This window comes from Rhinolophus sinicus, chromosome 3 (assembly GCF_057876585.1).
Source record: "Rhinolophus sinicus isolate RSI-liver-muscle chromosome 3, RSI-T2T, whole genome shotgun sequence".
NCBI lineage: Eukaryota > Metazoa > Chordata > Mammalia > Chiroptera > Rhinolophidae > Rhinolophus > Rhinolophus sinicus.
Window position 1 is genome coordinate 189089406 of NC_142503.1, and position 20329 is coordinate 189109734.

The window sequence follows — 20329 nt, forward strand, 5'->3', positions numbered from 1 at the left end:
GCGGGGCATGCATGGAAGCTCTGCGTCCCTTCCCACAGGCCTCGCCCTGTGCAGCCCTACATCTGGCTGTCCGAGTTACATCCTTTGACAATAAGCTGATCTAGTAACATGTTTCTTTGAGTTCTGTGAGCCGTTCTAACAAATTAACCAAACCTGGGGAGGCGGTGGTGGGAACCTCCAATCTGTAGCTAGTTGGTGAGAAGCACAGGTGACAACTGGGGGCTAAAGGGGTGGGGAGGGTCTTGTATGACTGAACCCTCAACCTGTGTGATCGAATACTATCTGGGGTAGATACTGTCAGAACTCAGACACTGATTGTGTTGGAGAATTGCTTGTACTGTGTGGGCATCCCCCCACCTATCCCCCATGTTAAAATTGGGTCCAGAACCAAAATAACCTACTTTCCGAGAACTTTTTGCTTTGAACTAATATGGCAGGAAGCCAGTCATTGCAGTTTCCTACGACTACAGGCACATTCGCAGGAGCACGGGGCTGCACGCACGTCAGAGTCCACACTACAGAACAGAGCTTTTCACTAAGGTGAGACACCTGGCTTCTCCAATCAACGTTTTGACTCTGATGACGTTTTAGCCTGAAGATCTCCAAAGGGGTCAATGCATTGGGATATAGGAGGAAAGTATTGGATTGTAATTAAAAATATGTGTAAATAAAAGTAAGCTTAACTAATATTTAATATACAGACTGAGGATAATACATGCAAATGACTTACAAATACACTTACTGCAAGTACGTGCATGGTCAAAAATTTTTATACAAATGTGTTTTCTTAAGAAAATGAGACAGCTGCACTAAACAAATTAGTCAACTGAAAAGGAAATTCAGTTCTGTCTACCATAGTTGAATTAGCAGATTCAAGAAAATAATGGAGGTTTAAATCCAGCGCTTAGGCAAACAGCTTCCTATATTAAGCACTGCACTGGTGCAAAGACTGTGTGTGCCAACAGTGAAACTGCAGAGAAACGGTGGAATAAAACTGACAACAAGTCTGTCTTTAAGTGTTATCCATCAGCTTGCAAAGGGGGAGAGAATTGCAGGAACAAATGTTCTCTATTTTCTGCTGCCCGTAGTGGCTCCGGGAACCTCTTACTTTGCCTCTGCACACGGAACGGACACAGTCTGTGGCTTGTCCTGTCTCCAGCCGGAAGGCTCGGCATCGTCTGAGCTCCTGATCCCACAGTTTGACGGCTCCGCCTTCTTTTGACCTAAGTAAATAACCCAAACCCCAAAAAGCATTTATTATTGGCTATTGCAAATAACTTTTATTATAAACAAATATTAATGAGAAGCAGAATACTAAAAAGGCCTGATGAAACTTACTTCATATATTCTACTAAACTTTTTATGGCAATTTTAACATATATTTCAAACATTCAGTTTAAGCAAATTTTATTTTATGAAAAATTCATTTGACATGAGCATAATTTTATTTAGCCTCCCCCATCCATGTATCCTTAATACTTATTAAGGGAATGTACAAAATGATTTTTAATGTTGAGGATAATGGAAATGTAAGGCTAGAGAATAGCATTACAGATGCCATGTTACAGAATATATTTTTAAAGGCCAAAAGAGAAGCACATTTTTTTCCCTACCATTATAGGCTACTAATAAGTAGGGATGAACAAGACTAGATAACTTGTGGGAAACAAGTGTCAGAGTAACATGTAAAAGACAAAATACAGCCTATTTATGGTTTTTCTCTTGGAAGAACTGAAAAATGTATTGCTTTATTTTCTGCTAGATGACCTTGTCTTAGGGAAAAACATGCCCTTGTACCATAATACATCTTCCTTTATGAGAAAGGCAAAAGCGTCTGCATTTGTGTTTAACTGATACATGTGTGTTCTTTCAAATCTGTACTGAAAGTTCTTACTTGGTCACGTATATACATTATATTTTAACATGAATATGAGTATGTTGGTAGGAAATCAATTATAAGTATCTGGCTTCCACTGGAAGACTTGAAAGTCATTCAGAAAATGGCCTCTCCTCAAGACTTAAATTTTGAGGTTCTCGTATTAAACACTTTTATCTAACATGTTTGCTCAAGCAAAAGAAACAAGGCCGAGTGTGTTTCCAGCATCCTCTCATCCTTTTCTAATGCAGCGTATGCATTGTACCCCTTACTATCCAGTTTGAACAAAAAAAGCCAAGCAGTCAAGGTGCATCCTGGGTTCAGTGGTTCAATGGCAGAGTCCCCCACAAGTTACCTACTAGTCAGCAAATATAAGGCAGATGACATTAAGAAAATCAATTCTTAACTTACAGGATCACTACCTATTCATATCAGAACAATTATCACTCCGTTCTTGGAGTTTAAGTTTATCTACAATGCAGAAAAAATTGGAAACAATCTAAGATCAGAAATAAGAACAAGAAGGCACATAAAAGGCTTACTGCATATGACGAGGAAGGTCAGAGAGCATAATCCATGCAGTTTAGAGATAACTAGAATAACTAACTGCAAACCTCAGGAACATCACAGTGCATAAGTATTCAGGACGGCTGGGAAAAGAAACAGGACTCACGGCCTCTCCTTGCCACCCGTCACAATAAGGCCGTCCCGCAGGGTGGTGTACATGGCGAACACAGGCCCATTGTGAGCTCTAGCCACGATTCTACACAACATGTGAGCTTTCCATACACAGACATCTCCACTGATGGTACCTGTAAACGTCAAGTTATTCTGAAAAGGAGTGGGGAAGGGGGAGATAAACTCATCAAAAGTTCAAACAGAGTTCAAACAGATGCAATTCTCTATGTAAGTGTGAGCCCATCTCACCTTGCATGCAAAGAGCACGGGATAGCAGGAGAAACTGGACTCAAGAGTCAGAAAACCTGAACGTGAGGCTTAGCTTGTGAAGGACTTTTCCTTCCAGGTCTGTTGATTATTAGCTGGAATAACCTTTTAATCGCTATGAGTGTCAGCTTTTTCATGTGTAAAATAAGGGAGTTCAATCTCTAAGGTCCCTTCCAATTATAAAATACATAATTCTAGTTTGTATCATCCCTCTGGATTGCTTCCTTCTAGTTGCCCAAGAAATAAAGGTTATTAGTAACTGAGAATGAAAAAAGCATAGAAATAGGAAGTAAAAATAACTTTTTATTAGATCTGATATTTTGTCATAGAAAGTAAAACTGTTATCTATAGCAAAGTTGTAGTTTTTCAGATTTCACTAACTCATGAAGTTAAAAAATGAAATTAACATTTGCCATTTCTTAAAATCAAGATAGCAAACGTTAATGCATTTCTGTAATCAATCCAAAATAAGATAAAGTTAATTAGGTGCCAAAAGTTTAATAATGCTTTATCACTTTGAGAACTGCAATCCTGATAAACAGTTCATTTATGTGGAAACTGGAGAAATCAAATCCTGCATCACGTGCTATTTTCACCCCATTTTAGCTTCCCCTTTTAGAGCAACTTGTATATTTCACTGACAACTATGGAAACCAATAGGAAAATAAAACTTTGAATTATAATAAAACAAACTGAGTTTTCCTTTAATCTTTCGGAGAATAACAGTTTTTATGTTTAATTTCCCTATAATTTAATGTTACTTCAAATTCCTCCACATTTATACTTATTCCCTATAGCTCATATATGAATAACGATATATTTGTTATATCACTAGATAATTATAACATCTAAGAGTGTCATTAATTCATGCCTTATCTGCATTTAAGACTGTAAATGCTTCAAGTGTAGAAACCAGTATTTTACTTCATAGCCCCACCCACAGAGGTTTAAGAGGCTTAAATTGAACATCACCCCACCTTGTTATGTAATGAAACATTCTAACCGCTCTGTTGCTTTAAACATAAAAGTCAGTTATGACGGTATTTTAATCTTCAAGTTTATTTTCTATTGAGAATGGGCAACTGACTACATAAGGAATTTTGTATGTGAAGAAAGTTAATCAACATGGGCAATTTAACACCAGAAGCAGTTGAATGTGTGGGTTTTTCTTCTGGAGAGGAATGACTGCTCTAATATTAAGAAACCCCAAAAGATTAAACTGAAGTTTGATGTGGCATGTTCAACATTTTCAATAGTGTTTTCCTCAAAAATGTAAGTGTGCGTAAAGGTTCTAAAATTATAATTTTCTTCTTTCAAGTATTATATACCCACATAAACACTGTAGTAAGGAAATCCACTTAGGCTTTGATACACCAAAGGATTTAAAAAGCCTGGCCCAGGCAGGGTATTAAAGGGAAAACATGTGGGTTGTAAAGCCCAAGCACAGACTAGGGGGTGGGGTAGGAGAGGGAATGGCTTTTGAACATTTTCTATTAAGACCAGGAGTTAAAGTCATAGCAAGCAAAAAAAATCCTAAACTCAAGTGCCACCTTTTAAACACTTGAAAATTACATTTTATTTCTTCTGACAAAATTTTAGGACCTAGAAAACTTAGGGTGACAACTACAAATTAATGGCCCAAGAACTCTAATGTTTCAAATCCCTCTCACTCATTCACTTGCTTTCCCACTCCCTAATTTCTGAAAGTATCAAACTTTGAAAGATGAAATAGATGCATGACCAGAACATATGTAATGATTAGTGGGTTTCAGTGCCATATAAACAGCACTAATGTGGCTTATCTGAGGCAAGAAAATTCAAAGTAGACCAACTGACGTAATTCAAAGTACACTACCATACGCATTTTAAGAGACATACTGCACCAAATGCAACAGCAAGCATGGTCTGCATCCGGGCATCTTCCAGTGTGCTCAGTAGCCCTTTTTTGCTAAGAAGAGCCCTTCCTGCCAGTGTCCAGAACTTCACATGTTTCACTCCCACAGAGACAAACTGGGAATCTGAATCAGGTCGGAATTCTGCCACAAAAATACGTTGGTTGTGACCAGCTCTGCTGGCAATTTTGGTACCTGGTAAGAAAGATATGACAAAATTATCTAGGTTAATATAAGAACTAAGCTAATTTTTACAGGATCAAACAGTTATTCAAAATATTTAGTTCAAAAAATAAATGCTTATAAAAAAGGGGGCACGTTTCTTGCACTGCTACCCAGCAATCACATGACATACAGTTAGTTGTGTACAGGGTCCCTTTGCACTATGTTTGCAACTGAGGTGTATATTTATGAAGAGTCTCTATCACTTATGGGGCATTTTAGATTTCAGAAGCCATATCTTCCTTTTTTCTATGAAAGTCTATGAATTTCACTTTTTCTAGTACCTATGTAACTGACAAGTTTTGTCTGAAGTGTATTAAGTAATATTAACCTATTGATCTTCCATTATCACTTACAATATACTTTCCATTCTTTTAAAAACCATTCAAAACTTTATTGTAAGTATACCACCTGTCCAAATTTATATCAACTTGATACATGTCTGCTCACAGTGCAGAACACAATCGTTGCACAACTGCCTTAAATCGCAAGAGTCACCCTGCTTTAGATCCTTGCGTGCTCCTCCACCTCCAGCCTTAACCATCTCTCTGTGTGATGGCACCTTCTGCAGTCTACTCTGTGTCATGCGGAGGAGCCAGTCAACCCCCGGGGCCAGGGAGAAGCTGCTTCCAGAGGGGCTGGCCCTACGTCTGGGGCAGGCAAGATAGTCCCTCTTCTGCGGTAGGGCTGAGCCTGCACTAGGCCAGCCCGAGCGCTCGTGTTGGCCCCGTATCGCTCCAGCCTGCCCACTCTTCTCTTCGTTTCCTCTTTGTCCCATTCTCACCCCCAGCCTGAATGGGTAACTGGATACTGTAAGCAAAATTAACTCCACCTAAGTTTCACGGAGTATTCCAGAACCTAGATTTGATAATTATCAATACCACGTTTCCCTGAAAATAAGACCTAGCCGGACAGTCAGCGCTAATGGTGTCTTTTGGAGCAAAAATTAATGTAAGACCTGGTCTTATACTATAGTAAAATAAGACCGGGTCCTATATTAATGTTTGCTCCAAAAGACGCATTAGAGCTGACTAGGTCTTATTTTCGGGGAAACATGGTATTTTTTAATGGAAGTGGGGAGAAGGAGTTGGGAAAAGTCCCCAGACAGGAATGGGCTGGAACAGTGTGGAGCAGGATTGAGTTCTGTTGCTCCCTCCTCACCTCGCCCTGGCCAGCACTGCCTGCAGCAGAGGCACTGCTCACCCCCTCGGGGGCGCACACACTGAACAGGCACTGGGGTCCAAACGCAACTTCATTTCCATTCTTAAGATCCTCCATAACCAATCAAATAATAACTACCAAAAATGCTTATATACAGAGTTGCTTACTGAAAGGAAAGAGCCGCAAATCATTTCTAATATTGATAATTTCATTCGTTTGTTTTGCAAGCTTACAAGTTCACTGGGTTTTCAAAGTGGAACATACCTACAATAACACCAACTGTACTGTGTGTCTTGTAGGGCTGTAGGGAATGATGGCTTCAATCACCAACTTATGGAAAATATTAAGTAGAGAGTTCATATTACCACAATATCCTCATTTTTAAAAATCACAAAGAAAAATCAATCCTACCTTCTTGCCATCTCCAAATGGTAACAGTATGTTCTGCGTCTAGTCCCACTGACAGCAAGAGTTTGCCAGTAGCACTGAAGCTGACTGAACACACTCCCTTGGAATGGGAGCATCTTAGTATAGATAAAGTCTGCTTGTTCATTGCATCCCAGATGTGGATAGAAGGAGCTGTAGCTAATAAATAAAGATAAAATCCAAAAGTTGTAATATACCTATTACAAATGTTTTCATTTCTAAAGCTGATGCATACTCATCTCTGAAATGGAAAAATATGTTACCAAAGAAAGGCTGTGCACTTAATAAAAATAACTCAAAACTAAGACTCAATTAACCAAAAAGAAAAAAAGGAAAGGGAAAAAACACAGAACACTTCTTCAGTCTATAGTCCAAATTGCACTTTTGAGAAAAGAGCATTTAGACAAATTAAGTAATCACAAACTTTAAACAACTTCTCAAAAATAATGCATGTTTGAGATACATGTTAAATCTTTATATAATTATGTGGAGAAATATATACATATTACATAATTAAATACCAGGGTATATTCAGTACTTAGGTTATCTGAAGGAAAGATGAAAAGCAAACATAAATTGGGAAAGGCAACACAGCTAGGAAACCACCTGAACAGATCTCAACTGAAATTTTTACCCATATAGACAGATACCTGGTCAAATACTAAGTTCACATCACTTTATAAGATAGTTTTGTTTTAAAAACTCATAGACACAGACAATAGTTTAGTGGTTACCAGAGGGTAAGGGGGGCGGGGGGTGGGAGCTGAGGGTAAGGGGGATCAAATATATGGTGATGGAAGGAGAACTGACTCTGGGTGGTGAACACACAATGGGATTTATAGATGATGTAATACAGAATTGTACACCTGAAATCTATGTAATTTTACTAACAAGTGTCACCCCAATAAAAATTTTTAAAAAATAGTTTTGGGTTTTTTTTTAAACAGAATTTCATGGGAGAAATAAAACTGCTAATCTTTATTAAAAATTGTATTTGTTGTTATTCATCTTCTGTAGCTGCTTCTACTGCTTAAATGTTTTCCTAGTTCCCTGTATTTTCTAAGTTAAAAAATCATAACTTTGTATTGTCCTTTTTCTCATGAGGTACACCCTTAAAAAATGAATAGATGAGTTAATTCAGCAGCTAATTCAATCTCAGAACATAAGTACGCTTAGTAAAATAATCAAAATACTAACATGCATTTGCTTCAAATTATAAATCTGCTACAAATACTGCATTGCAAAAATAAAGCAATATTCAATAAGACAAGCTGCCTTAAAAGCATTTGATGCAGAAAGAAATTCTGGTCTCTAAAGAAAATATTCTGATAAATTTAGACCATATTGTTCACCATCTACAATTTATAGTATACAATGATTAATTAAATCTAATAGTTCTTCAAAGTAGTTTCATACAGAGGGTGCCAAAAAAAATGTATACACATTTTAAGATAACATCTCTTAAAATGTATATACATTTTCTTTTTTGGCACCCCTGTTACATTAAACCAGAGATTTAAATTTGAGTATCATTAAGTAAAAACTGTTCAAAAAATTATTCAACTTCATGTAAAATATCAAAACAATATGGAAATAGACATAAAGGTTCATCACATAATAAAATAAGGTATTTATGTGTGGAAAAATTGACAATAATTTAAGTACTGGACTAAAATTTGAATGTTCCTCATTCTATAAAAGTCAAAGGATCTGAGGGTCTGTAAACTTAATCTCAATAAGGAATGTTAGGTTGTTAAATTGTAGTGGTAAATCACTGTAATTTTTTGCCAGTGATAAATATTATGTAGGCCTTCTATAATATAGAAACATTTTTATATGATTACAGAAAGCACCTCTAGGCAATCCATATATATTTGCCTAAACGTGATGCAGTAGATAATGGATTTTCAGGAAACATCAGTTATTTCTGTCTCCAAATTTAATATGCCACAAATTACAAAGAGTTCCATTTATCTAAAATTTAGACAGCAAGTAATCTTAAGTAAACTGAATTACCAAGCTTTTCAAACTTATAAAAAAAAAATTAAACAAGACAGAAAGAAGCTTGTATCAGGAATTTACATTTTAAAACATATAGGTATGATTATGAGATTGCTATACATTTAGTTCTAAATTTATATCAATAACAGTAGTTAAGATTTAAATTACTGGAAATTCTCAAGGCCTAATTTACTAAAAAAAGATTAAATTATGTTCATTAAGTATATTTTATCTTCTCCTATACAGTCGTCCCTCAGTTTCCATGGGGGACTGGTTCCAGGACCCCTGCAGATACCAAAACCCAGGGATGCTCAAGTCCCTCATATAAATGGCAGAGTATTTGCACATAACCTGTACTTGCATATAGGCTCCAGCAGGGCGTGCCTACACAGCATTTGCATAATGCTCACCGTGTGGCTGATTCAAATTTGGTTTTTGGAATTTTCTGGGATTTTTTTTCTCCCCGAATACTTTTGACCCTGGATGAGTTGAATTTGTGGACGTGGAACCTGCGGGTAGGGAGGGCCGACTGTAATTTGAACACGGTCATTCATTATGCTACAGTAACACAGAAATGACTCTTAGCTCTCCCCTTCCCCTATGCAGGCCACCAGGTATGAGTGCCTAATGGGCCAGATATGTTACCAGGAACATCTCACACTTTCTAATTCCTACTTCTAGGCAGATATCTTTCTTCATGAACTCAGGCTCAGAGAAGTTAAGTGACTTGCCCTAAGTCACACACAACTCAGAGCTGGCAGAGCTAGCCGAGGTACCCAGGTTCTAATCTTGCTCTTTCCATGGGGGACTGGTTCAAGCTGTCTCTGGAAAATCAATCAATCCCACCAACTTTTCATAACCATTCTTGACTCTAGACTCTAGTACAGAGATGCCATAAGAGTCACTTTAAATTACTAACTAGATCGCATAAGAATCAAAGTTTTAAAGGATATTCTTTCTCCATCCCCCAGTTTGCCTTCGATGCAGCATAATAAAAGCTGTATTGTAGAACAAAATTTTACTATGGTCCATTAAGTGTGTCAATTGTTATTTTGCCCTTTAGTTTCTGTAGTGGACAACTCTTTGCTGTACACCCAGCATCCAATCCTTCCTTCCTTCTTGACAAAGCTCTGATTTTATTCAGGAATCCACTGCTGCCCCATGTAGTGCAAGTAATTCAGGGGAAAGACACTGCATGCTCAACCGATTAGGCTGAGCCCCTTGGGACAACACTCCCCTGCACCCTTCACTTCCTAACCCTCCCACCCCCACCTCTGATATTGGGGATTCAGTTCAGTAAACCAGATTTAAGCCAATCAGCACATGGTATTCCCCTGGTGTCTTCTTAGGAAGCATGTAACACCAACTGCTATGACCATAAATACAACCAGCCTTCTGGCAGAGCAGAAGATTTGGGAAGTGCATCGTGGAGCTCCTGAACCAGCCAACTCAAAGGACCACCCTCCCTCTTCACTCTTGTGTGCTAAAAAATTTCCTTATTTTCTGTCCTAGAGGGCACACAGAAGACCACTAACGTCATTTAATGGACAGCTGCCTATTGTGACATAGTAACCAAGATCAGAGAAAGAACTCTCTCTCCTTGAATTGCTTTAGGGATCAAAAATGCCAACTTCTTAGTTCCTAATACAGTCTTAGGTGGGCTGACAAAGCTTTGTCAGAGACAGAAGATGGTGTTAGTGCCTACTCAAAACACAATGTATTCAGATGGTAAGTGTACCATATCTTTTCTAACATAAATATTTTCTCTCCCATATTCCAAAGTGACAACTTCAAAACTTTATCCCCTGCTTACTTCACTTCCTCCTCACTCTGAGCTGATGAAATGGAGCAAACAAAAGGCATCAAACAGCAGTGTCCTTATTTTCCAGCCCCCAAACCTACCCATCTTCTTCACTTGAACCTACACTCCCTTCATTCCTTGTATCTGTGGATAATTTATCCCTGCCCAACTATTTCTCCCAAAGTATCCCCCCATTTCAATAAGCCAGCTACTCAAGTAAAAAATTAAGCTAGCCTTGACTCCTTACTTTGTGTCATGCCCCCACATCCAGTTCATCAGAAAGGACTGATGGGTTTCCCTCTAAAATATATCCCACATTTGTCTAGTTTTTTCCATTTTCACTCTTAAGCACCCTAGTTTAAAATGTCTTTTGCTTAGACTACTATGAATAGCCTCCTAATTTTCTGATTACTCCTCTTTTCCCTTTACATTCTCAATAGTGCAGAGAATGATTTTCTCAAAGTATGAATTACTTTGAGGAGTGACATCACTCCCTTACTTAAAACTCTCCAACAATGGACTGTGCACTTAGCATGAATCCAAACTCCTCTCCATGATCTGCAAAACCCTTCCTCTCTTCTTTAAGTTCGTCTCAGAGGTTTTACTCCAGTCATACTCACCATCCTGTTTCTTGATCCAGGCTTAGGGCCTGCACAGGAAAGTTCACACAAGCAGGCCTGAGGTTTATTATCATCAGAAGGGCTGCTTGCTGGGATGGCCTTTGGCTAATGTGTTCTCATTCAGAAAAATTTCAATCTAGGTTCTCAGCTCCAAATTGCAATAAAACTTTACCACTGGCTAAACCACTGAACTGCTGTGGCGATGGGGCAAGTCAGGATAGTCAACTTCTACTTCTAACATAAATTCATGGAACTGATGATGATTAAGTCTATGAGAGCAAATGAAATTAAGTGTTGACTTCAATAACAAAATACTGAAGTACAATAACACATGATAGATTGAAGTGTTCTCCACAAACTACCTGCTGATGAATAACAATGAATAACCATAGGCTTTAAACACCTGAAATTTCACAAGCTTTGAAAACTTAACCAGCTATCCCTTTTTCTTCTCCAACTCCACACATTTTTACCACTATCACTTGTAACACATCTTAGCAGATTCCACTTCAGGTTGTACTAAATTAATGTTTTCCTAACTTTTTTGAAAATATTATCTTTTGTAGTTGTTCCCTGGAGACTATTCGTATAAGCTAACTCTTCAGTCACTTTAAAGTTGGCACTGATTCCTCAAGTGAACAACTGGCAACATTTGTCAACCCATCAAGGGTCAAGGGAAACCATTAAATTTTGTTTCCAACATCCCCAACTCTTTTAGCAACAGTTTTTGCCAAAAAATCTTAAACGAGTTTATTTTCTCTGGACACGTTTGCTGCAATCAAACTTGACTTAATTAACTCTTAGTCAGTAAACAGCTTGTCTTGATTGGTTAACAAATGAGCCATTGAGAAACTTACTTTGGTTGTAGCCTCATTTTACTTTTTATTTTTGTGAAGAAATTCTGTTGTGACAAGGTATTGTTGTAAATTTTCTAATATTTCTGATTGTTGCTGTCCTGTGAGTTGGGAATACTGTGATAAAGTTAAATGTGAAAATGCTGATTTATATTGTATTCTTTTAGCACAGCTATAGTATCACTACATAATAAACACAGTCTTACCATCTAATTTGATAACAATCCGTACTTCACTGTGCCTTAAGAGTGTGACATTTATAGTCCAATTCCCTTTTATTCCCTTTGTTTTCACATGACAGATATACATATTGGTGAAAAGACAAAAAATATTGTGGAATAGCAATATAAATAGCACTCAAAACCTGTCAAGTTATAACTGTACCCCTGCAACTTGTAGTGTGCCAAGCAGCAGTGCAAAGTGATGTCATATACAGTCTCTGAGCAACTAACTCAACTCTGCCATTGTAGCCAAAAAGCTGCCATAGACAATATGTAACAGCATAGCTGTGTCCAATAAAATTTATCTATGGATACTGAAATTTTAATTTCATATAACTTTCATGTTTTGTGAAGTTTTTACTAATTCTTACTGTATTGTGTAAATTGAAAGCTGACTTGAAAAAGCCTACTTATTATAGTATCTAAAAACAATGAACATACTGTTGTGTTCATCTAATAGTTTTTAAATTCACAAAGGCAAGGTCAAAATCAATGATAGTTATTTTTAAATCTTTAAATTATCTGTTGATCCAATATGTGCAATAATTGGGATAGTACATAAAATAATATATATTTTTTAAATTTTGTTTTTAGGCAATAAAATTTATTGCTTCAGATGTAAGATTAAGTTTTAATTCCACCTTTACTTTTACCAGCTACATAATATAGGCAAGTTAATATCTACCATGAAGAATTCTTGTAATGGCCAAATAGCAATATATGTAAAGTGCTTAAAACAGTGTTGGGCACACTAAAAAGGTCAAAGTATATTAGTTTTTTAAAAACTATCATTATTATAGATTGGGCTCAGTATCATGACATTAAAATGATGTAGTCTTCATTTAAAAAAATCCAAAATAGGTTCAAGTATCTTATTACTCTATAAAAATTTGGACTATCATTACTAAACAATATAACTAAAACAGCAAATGATTAGCTTTCCTTACCTGACATGTCTGCTGAATCACCTAAAATAGAAAAGTAGCAGAAAAATAATCCATAAATAACAAATACTAAAATTTGTGAAAACTCAATTATAAAATAGTGAATTTAAATAATTTAAAGTATCACATACAAAATTAATTTTATATGAAATTGAGAAAACTGTAAGTGAAACCAATAATTTAAATTATACATACATATTGACATTTTATGTACATGACCTTTCAAATTTTGGGTCAATACTTTCTTTGTATTTAATGAGTTACATGAAATTTTAACAACTTTAAAAATAATATTGATATGATTTAAATTGATATGACTCTCATTTTGGTTTACAAAATGAACTGTTAATAGACCATTTAAGGTTATAATGCATCTCTACTTAAAGGGAAGAATCAAATCTAAACCTTCTGAGAGAAACTTTGGCAAAATTTACCATATAACTCAGGAAAGAAAAAGTTCTTAATTCAGGCCACTGACTAACCCCTTTCTTCATTTTTTCAAATCTAACATTTTCTGTAAAAGATGCCAAGAAAGAAAACATAAAAGCCTATGCTCATTATATTTGTGGTGGAAATACCTATTAACCAAAATTTTAGAAGCCACTGTCTTTTTAACAAGAGAGAAAGGAGTAAACATTTAGGAATTCTTTCAAGATAGATGATTGTTCTTTGCTTTGGTAGAGCCGTATATCCCTATGAAATAATGATTTCAAGGATATACTGATAGTGTCCTGACATGGAATATGAGGGAATAAAGCTGAGTCTGCTATGCATACTACTCAGGAAATACCACTTTTATTTCTGAATACGCTCTGATAATAACCAAATGGTGAGAGGACTTGAAACTGAAGGACGTGAACCACATGAAAAATGGTTCAAAGACAGGCTGTTTTGTTGGGAGATCAGGCTTGTACCTGGGTATCTGCAGGACTGGGACAAGAGTACAAAAAAAGACCTAAACATCACAGGCGTAAATATTTTCAAGTTATCAATCAAGGTAAAATTATTAAATATGTTTCATCTTCCTATCTTGACAAGTACACCCCTATAATGACCTTGAAGGCCTGGTTCAAATTTAGAACTCCTTAGAATTGGGCAATATGAGAGCCTTGGGCTATCCCTTTCTCCCACCTCCCAGCTGTGTCCCATACCACAGGAGCCATAGCAGCTCATGTGCAGCTATTCCAGCCTGTACATCAGCACTCCATCACTGCCTTCCCAGTGCGTAACTGCCCCTTGGTCATCCCTCAGGGGGGCTATTAGCTGTGCAATCTGCCACTGGGAGCATGGACTCATAGAAGAAGCTCAAGCAGGCCCACAAGCAGGTTTCGGACCATTTGACAGAGAATTCTGGGGTCTCAGATACCCAAAGCATAGTCCAGTGGGGAGGCAGGTTCCTCCATGGAAAGCGATCCCACTGCTCTCATGCACTCTGTCTCATGAAATGTAGTTGCAGATGTCTAAAGTGGGCTGTCTAAAAGGAGTACCAGATGAGATTCAGGGAGAATATGACAGCTCTCTCCAAATACTGGAAGATAATGTCGTGGGAGTAAGAGATTAACTGTTCTAGGTGACCCAAGAATGAGCACCAATGAGCTGCAATTAAAGAGACAGATTTCTGTTCTATATGAAGATGCTGTTTATAACAGAGCTTCCCAAACAGAGGTTACACAACTTCGTTAGGTATTAAGTGATGATGGGGTTCAGAGGAGATTCAAATATCTAATGACAGACTAGGTAAAATGATGTATTTGGCCCTGAGATTCGTAGATTCTATCCAAGATAAAAAGAAAAATTTGAATATAACTGGCCAAAAAAACCACAAAAGCAAATATTTCAATTCCTCTATGATCTATTAATATATGATTTTTAAAAGAGAGAACCAGTGTTAGGCAGTGTTTTGTGCTTTGCAGCTATTAAACAAGCTTGGCAGGCAAAGTAACTACTGATTCAATTCTCTTTAGGTTCAGAAGAGAAAAAGTCCCTCACTCTTTGGTCTTCTCAGGAAATATCTGACACTTAATTAGTCATTAGCAAAGAATGTGTATCTGTTTTGTGGCAGGGTACAAGAAGGGCAAGGCAAACAGGATCTAAAATTCACCCCTGGACTGCCTGGACTTTGACTTGGAAGGAGAGGGGTTAGATAATTAGCCATTCCACGTTCCCTACAGTGTTGCCTTTCAAATAGAAGTACACATAGAGGATAATTATGTTGTATACCTGAAAAGTAATACCGGAGGTGCCAAAACAATGTATGCACATGACTTGTATTCATCTTTTTTAATAGGTATTATTGAGTACTACAATTTTAATACAGTTTTTTCCTTTCTTAAAATGTGTATACATTTTTTTGGCACCCTCTGTATAGTTATGTGTCAATTATATCTCAATTTGAAAATAGGAAAAGAACTGGAGAACAGTCAAATTTCATGAAAGATTAATTTGTGACCACATTTCTTAATCAAAAGAGAAAACTACAGCACTAATATGTCTGTTAATAGTGGCTTAACAAAGGGAGAGAAGGGGAAAGAAAAGGAGAAGGTACGAAGTTGGGAAATAAAAGAACCACACCTTCTAGAATTTTATTCATAGAATGTACATTCCATTAAAATAGAGATGTGGGCTTTTTCTGTAAGCTGCTTGTATCCCTAGCACCTAGAACAATACCTTGCACATGGTAGGTGCTCAATAATTTTGTTAACTAAATTAATTTACTCAATAAAAATTAACTGAGCAATAAAAAAAATAAGTATATGCCAAGAGGCACTTTCATCAGTAAAATGGTAATAAAATAGTTTCTCATTCCTCATGCCGAATGAAAGTAAGACTTCAATTTCAAAAAACTTAGCATACAGAGAAGCTAGACCTATGTATTTATACTCAAAAGATGAGAATATTTTGTATATAATGGGTGAAGTATGGGTCTACCTTCTTTTTAAAAGCAGAAAACTTTACAGAAAGGAAGAATGCAAGGTTCTTTGTTGCATAACTGTAGAAGTAAGCAACGCACAGAAAATTACCTAACTGATCGGTTTACTACGTGTATGAAAATGAAGATATTAAAAGCATAAATTATCATATTATCTCTTTTAGAAACTCTCCCAGAGTTGTGCCGATAACTGATCAATTCTATTACCTAATACTCTTGTGATGTTCGCAGTGATCCCTGATTGGTAGGTAAGTCCTTCAATAGACCTGTTATGCTCTCTTCATGTTGCCTGTAGAGTAATGGCCTTTGTTTAGGTTTTCTGTAGAGTTAAAAAAGGCAGCACTACAGGTGATTTCAAAGCAGGTGGTAAATTAGATCCATTCCAAGAAAAGACAGGCAGAGAAAGGCTTTACCAACATGGAACAGACCTGGCTTCTCTCTCCTTCTAGCTTAACCCTCCTGACGCAGATGTCCTGCCCCCTCGGTCTAGTTATTTCGTGAGTCCCTTATTTTACCATGTCCTCCTCAACTTCTTCCTTTCTGCTCTATACACTATTAAACCTTTTGCTGATCAGAAATTTCTGCTAAGGACTAAGCCCAACTCTTTCAATCACCATTTAATAGCTTATTCTTAATCCTGAACTGTCTGAACCAACTCATATAACCAAAGTGAGAGAAAGGTACCTGGAAGCAAACAGTATGGTAAAAATGGCTGTGTTTTATGTGCAAATACATTTTGAACAATACACAAATATATGTTAATTTTCCCCTGGGATACTGAATTAATTTGAACAAGAAAATTACGTAAAATTGCTTCTTTTTACAGCATAGAAACATACCTACTTGGCCCGTTGCCACTATGTTGATAAATTTGGGGTGCTGATTTACAGTGAGGCACAGAATATCATCATTGTGTTCCTGATAAAAACTCTGAGTCCCTATAAAAGAAAGAATTTGAGAATTAAATTTGAAAACATTAAGGTATAACAGCCAAATGCACTTATCCAGAGCAATAAGCTGCTTTGTTTAACTTACTTGCTTATTTAACATATTTTTGAGCACTTCATATGGGCACATCATCATAAGGATGGAAAAATGACTCAGAAGCTTTTAAAGGGATAGAGCCCTGAAAGGCATAAACCAATGTGATACAAGGCTGAAGATAGCAAATGCCAGGAGACAGTTAAAGATCAAAATGAGATGGGACTTCACCGCAGAAAAGATTCTTATCATGGGCATATGTACTCCTATACTGACAAGGCAGATTCTATAAATGTGAGGGTGGGTGGGGAAAGGCATTCCAGGTAGAAGAGGACTTTAAGCAAAAGTACAAAGGCAGGAAAGTATTGGGTATGCATACAAATGGTTCATTGGGCTTAAGTGTAGGGTCACGAAGAAGAAAAGTGAAAAACATTAGAACTAGAATTATAGAGGATTTTGAATGCCAGCCTATTCAATTTCATATGTATTCTGTAGTCAGTGGGAGGTACTGAAGAATGTGATTAAAGAAGTAATGTGATTTATCTAGTAGCAGTGATAGTGAAGAGACCTTCGCTGAAACTGTGGCTGTGCAGCAGGTAACAAAGGCAGGCTCGTGCCAGTTAAACAGAGAAGCGGGAATGAGGTCAGGATGGCAGGCTGGAGCCAGAGTATAGAGGGCCGGCAAGACTAGGTCCTCCAAAAAGCAAAACAAAATGAAACAATTTAACAATAACATTTCACAGATTTACTAGTACTTAACACTTCTCAAAGTGAAATGTGCTTCATATTTTCCACGCCTGAGAGTTCAGTTAAAGGTGCAAATTGTATGTGCTGTTAGTTAATTAGATTAGATCAACTAATAGATCAAGACTTGTGCAATGTGAACATAGCAATGTATCCCCAGACTGGCAAGAGGCCAAATCTCAGTGCCTAGTCTCTCCTCTGCCCTCTCTTTCTACACCCCATCATTAGAAAGGCGATTAATTACAAATAAGAAAATTACAAGGACAGTCACATGCCGCATTAACGTTTGTGTCAACGACGGACTGTATATAAGAAGGTGGTCCTGTAACATTATAATGAGCTGAAAAATTCCTATTGCCTAGTGATGTCCTAACAGCACAGCATAAGGCATTACACACGGGTTTGTAAACAAACCTACCATGCGGCCAGCCACATAAAAGGTGCAGCACATGCCATTATGTCCAGTACACAATCCTTTCTATTAATAATAAATATTTTAGTGTTTATGTATTTACTATACTACGCTCTTTATTATTTTAGAGCGTACTCTACTTAAAAAGTTTGCTGTAAAACAGTATGCTGTGTTATGCTAGCAGCAGCCTCCTATAGCTCCTGTTTATTGCGTTTCTTGATTGCATCATTTTTATCTTGTGCTCGATTTAATTTCATGTTGTTTTATGAATTTAGTGCACCCTAAGTGTAGTGTGTTTATAAAGTCCACAGCAGTGTCATGCCCTGGGCCTTCACACTCACTGCCTCACCAGGGCCACTTCCAGTCCTGCAAGCTCCATTCCCAGTAAATGCCCTACACAGGTGTCCCATGTTTTCTCCTGGGCACCATATTTTTACTGTACCTTTTCTGTGTTTAGATACACAGATACTATTGTGGTACAGCTGCCTACAGTATTCAGTACAGTAACCTGCTGTCCAGGTTTGTAGCCCAGGAGCAATAGGTTACACCATAGAGCCTAGGTGAGCAGTGGGCTGTACCATCTGAGGGGTTTGTGTGAGTGCCTCTGGGATGTTCCCACGAATCACCTAATGACATGTCTCAGAAGGTATACCCATCGTGAAGCAGTGCATGACTGTATAAACATGAAAGTGTATTTATACATCCATCCCTTTCTAGCTTATCTTTTCTTATTCTTCTCTATTCTCTTTGCAGAGTACATGAAGCCTCACTTAAGAGGATTTTCTTTCTAAGTGGTATTTTTTTTAAATGATCCTGATATTAAGTCAAAAATTGCGAATGATTTCTGAGTGATCTTGGTTGAATTCCTTTTCTTCAGGAAATCCAAACAGAATGATTAATACTTACCAGGAGTGGGAGACCATGACTCATATAATCCACTCTTTACCTATTCAGTGTGAAACTATCAGAATAAAAAGCCAGAAAGGTTTGGCCTAGATAATCTCTATTTTTACTTCCAACTTTCAGAATTTCTGAAGTTTACAATTTTTTGTAATAAAACAGAATTTATAATTAAATAGTGAATGTCACAATTATTATATCATTGGTCGTCAAATGGTGCTAAGAGAACTTTTCCAACAATCCAATCAGTTATATAAACATCAAGGAATATTTTCTCACCTGACTGAATCAAACAATGTATTATCAGTAGAGTCACAGGCAAGCAGCTTTCATAGCTACCTTCCTCAGTTTTCCAAAGCCTCAGTAAGACCATCACCACCTCATCCCCACCCTACAGCAATCAACTCACCCAACATGCTAGTTTCAATCACTAACTAATATCAAACACAACCATCCAAACCATCCGTTTTCATGTTAAGGTTATGGGGAAATAGAATAAAGTTACAAATGGTTTCCCTATAAAACATGCTTTCAACATACAATAAACCTTCACTTCTAATAGAGACCTATGAGCACTTTGCATTATGAAATTCTCTTCTGTTGTGTTAAATTCTGTTAAGACTATAAATTTGCTTATACGAAATATCACTAGAAAGTTCTACAGTATGAAAAATTTATATTCTGGGCTCATCCATTTTAATTACTTACATTTTTAACAAAGAATTTTAAGATGCTAAATAAAAACTCCTAAATTAAAAAAAGGAAGGGATGGAGAATCAGGGTGTCCTACCTGTGGCAACATTGTGCAGAATCCCAATGGATGCAGTATGATAAATTATATCATCACCATCATTTAAATAGTGAGCATTATTCCTACAGTCTCTGCCTCGATAGCCAAAAACAAGCTCCAACACAAGGTCCTATAACAATGATAAAACCATTATACAATTCCTCATATCTAAATGTTCACCATTTTTTGTTGTATACAGTACTGGGATCCCAAGTTAAAATGGAGGATGCAGTTTTGATTTTTCAAACTGTAAACACAAAATTAAGCTAGACAGAGTTCTCTATATAACCTGTTTTGAATGGCTGAAACACACATTCCATACTTGTCTACATAAAGTTATAAAAATAAAGAGTATCAAAAGGTCATCCGATTCCAAGAATTTAGTTCTTAAGATTTCATGTGTTAAAATAAACATTGGGATACTTTTGTGCCCAAAAGAACATTTCCATTGGTGTTCACTATTAGTTAAAATACCTGATTTGCATACATGACTCAGTACAAATTATGTCCAAGTGATGTACTTTTAAGGATCCAAAAGACACATCGACACCAGTGCACAAAACGAAGCATACCATCTCTGATAACTCATGCTGAAGTTCTAGCAGGTAAC

At 36.9% G+C, this 20329-nt stretch overlaps 1 protein-coding gene across 15 annotated transcripts in view; it reads right to left on the reverse strand.

Annotated features, from left to right (window-relative positions):
• Positions 1 to 20329, reverse strand: part of EML5 (EMAP like 5) — a 145889-nt gene that overhangs the window by 7862 nt on the left and 117698 nt on the right. For 8 of the 15 annotated variants that reach the window (XM_019744585.3, XM_074327061.2, XM_074327062.2 and 5 more), the window contains 7 exons: positions 19720 to 19849; positions 16732 to 16830; positions 12967 to 12987; positions 6508 to 6681; positions 4700 to 4908; positions 2550 to 2707; positions 1109 to 1223 (listed from right to left, as the gene is read on the reverse strand). In XM_019744585.3, coding sequence (XP_019600144.2) covers positions 1109 to 1223; positions 2550 to 2707; positions 4700 to 4908; positions 6508 to 6681; positions 12967 to 12987; positions 16732 to 16830; positions 19720 to 19849 — 906 coding nt within the window. Of the gene's footprint in view, positions 1 to 401; positions 1224 to 1566; positions 2708 to 4676; positions 4909 to 6507; positions 6682 to 12966; positions 12988 to 16731; positions 16831 to 19719; positions 19850 to 20329 lie in introns of those variants that run through there. The other 7 variants (XR_012494562.2, XM_074327069.2, XR_012494563.2 and 4 more) reach the window with 7 other exon arrangements.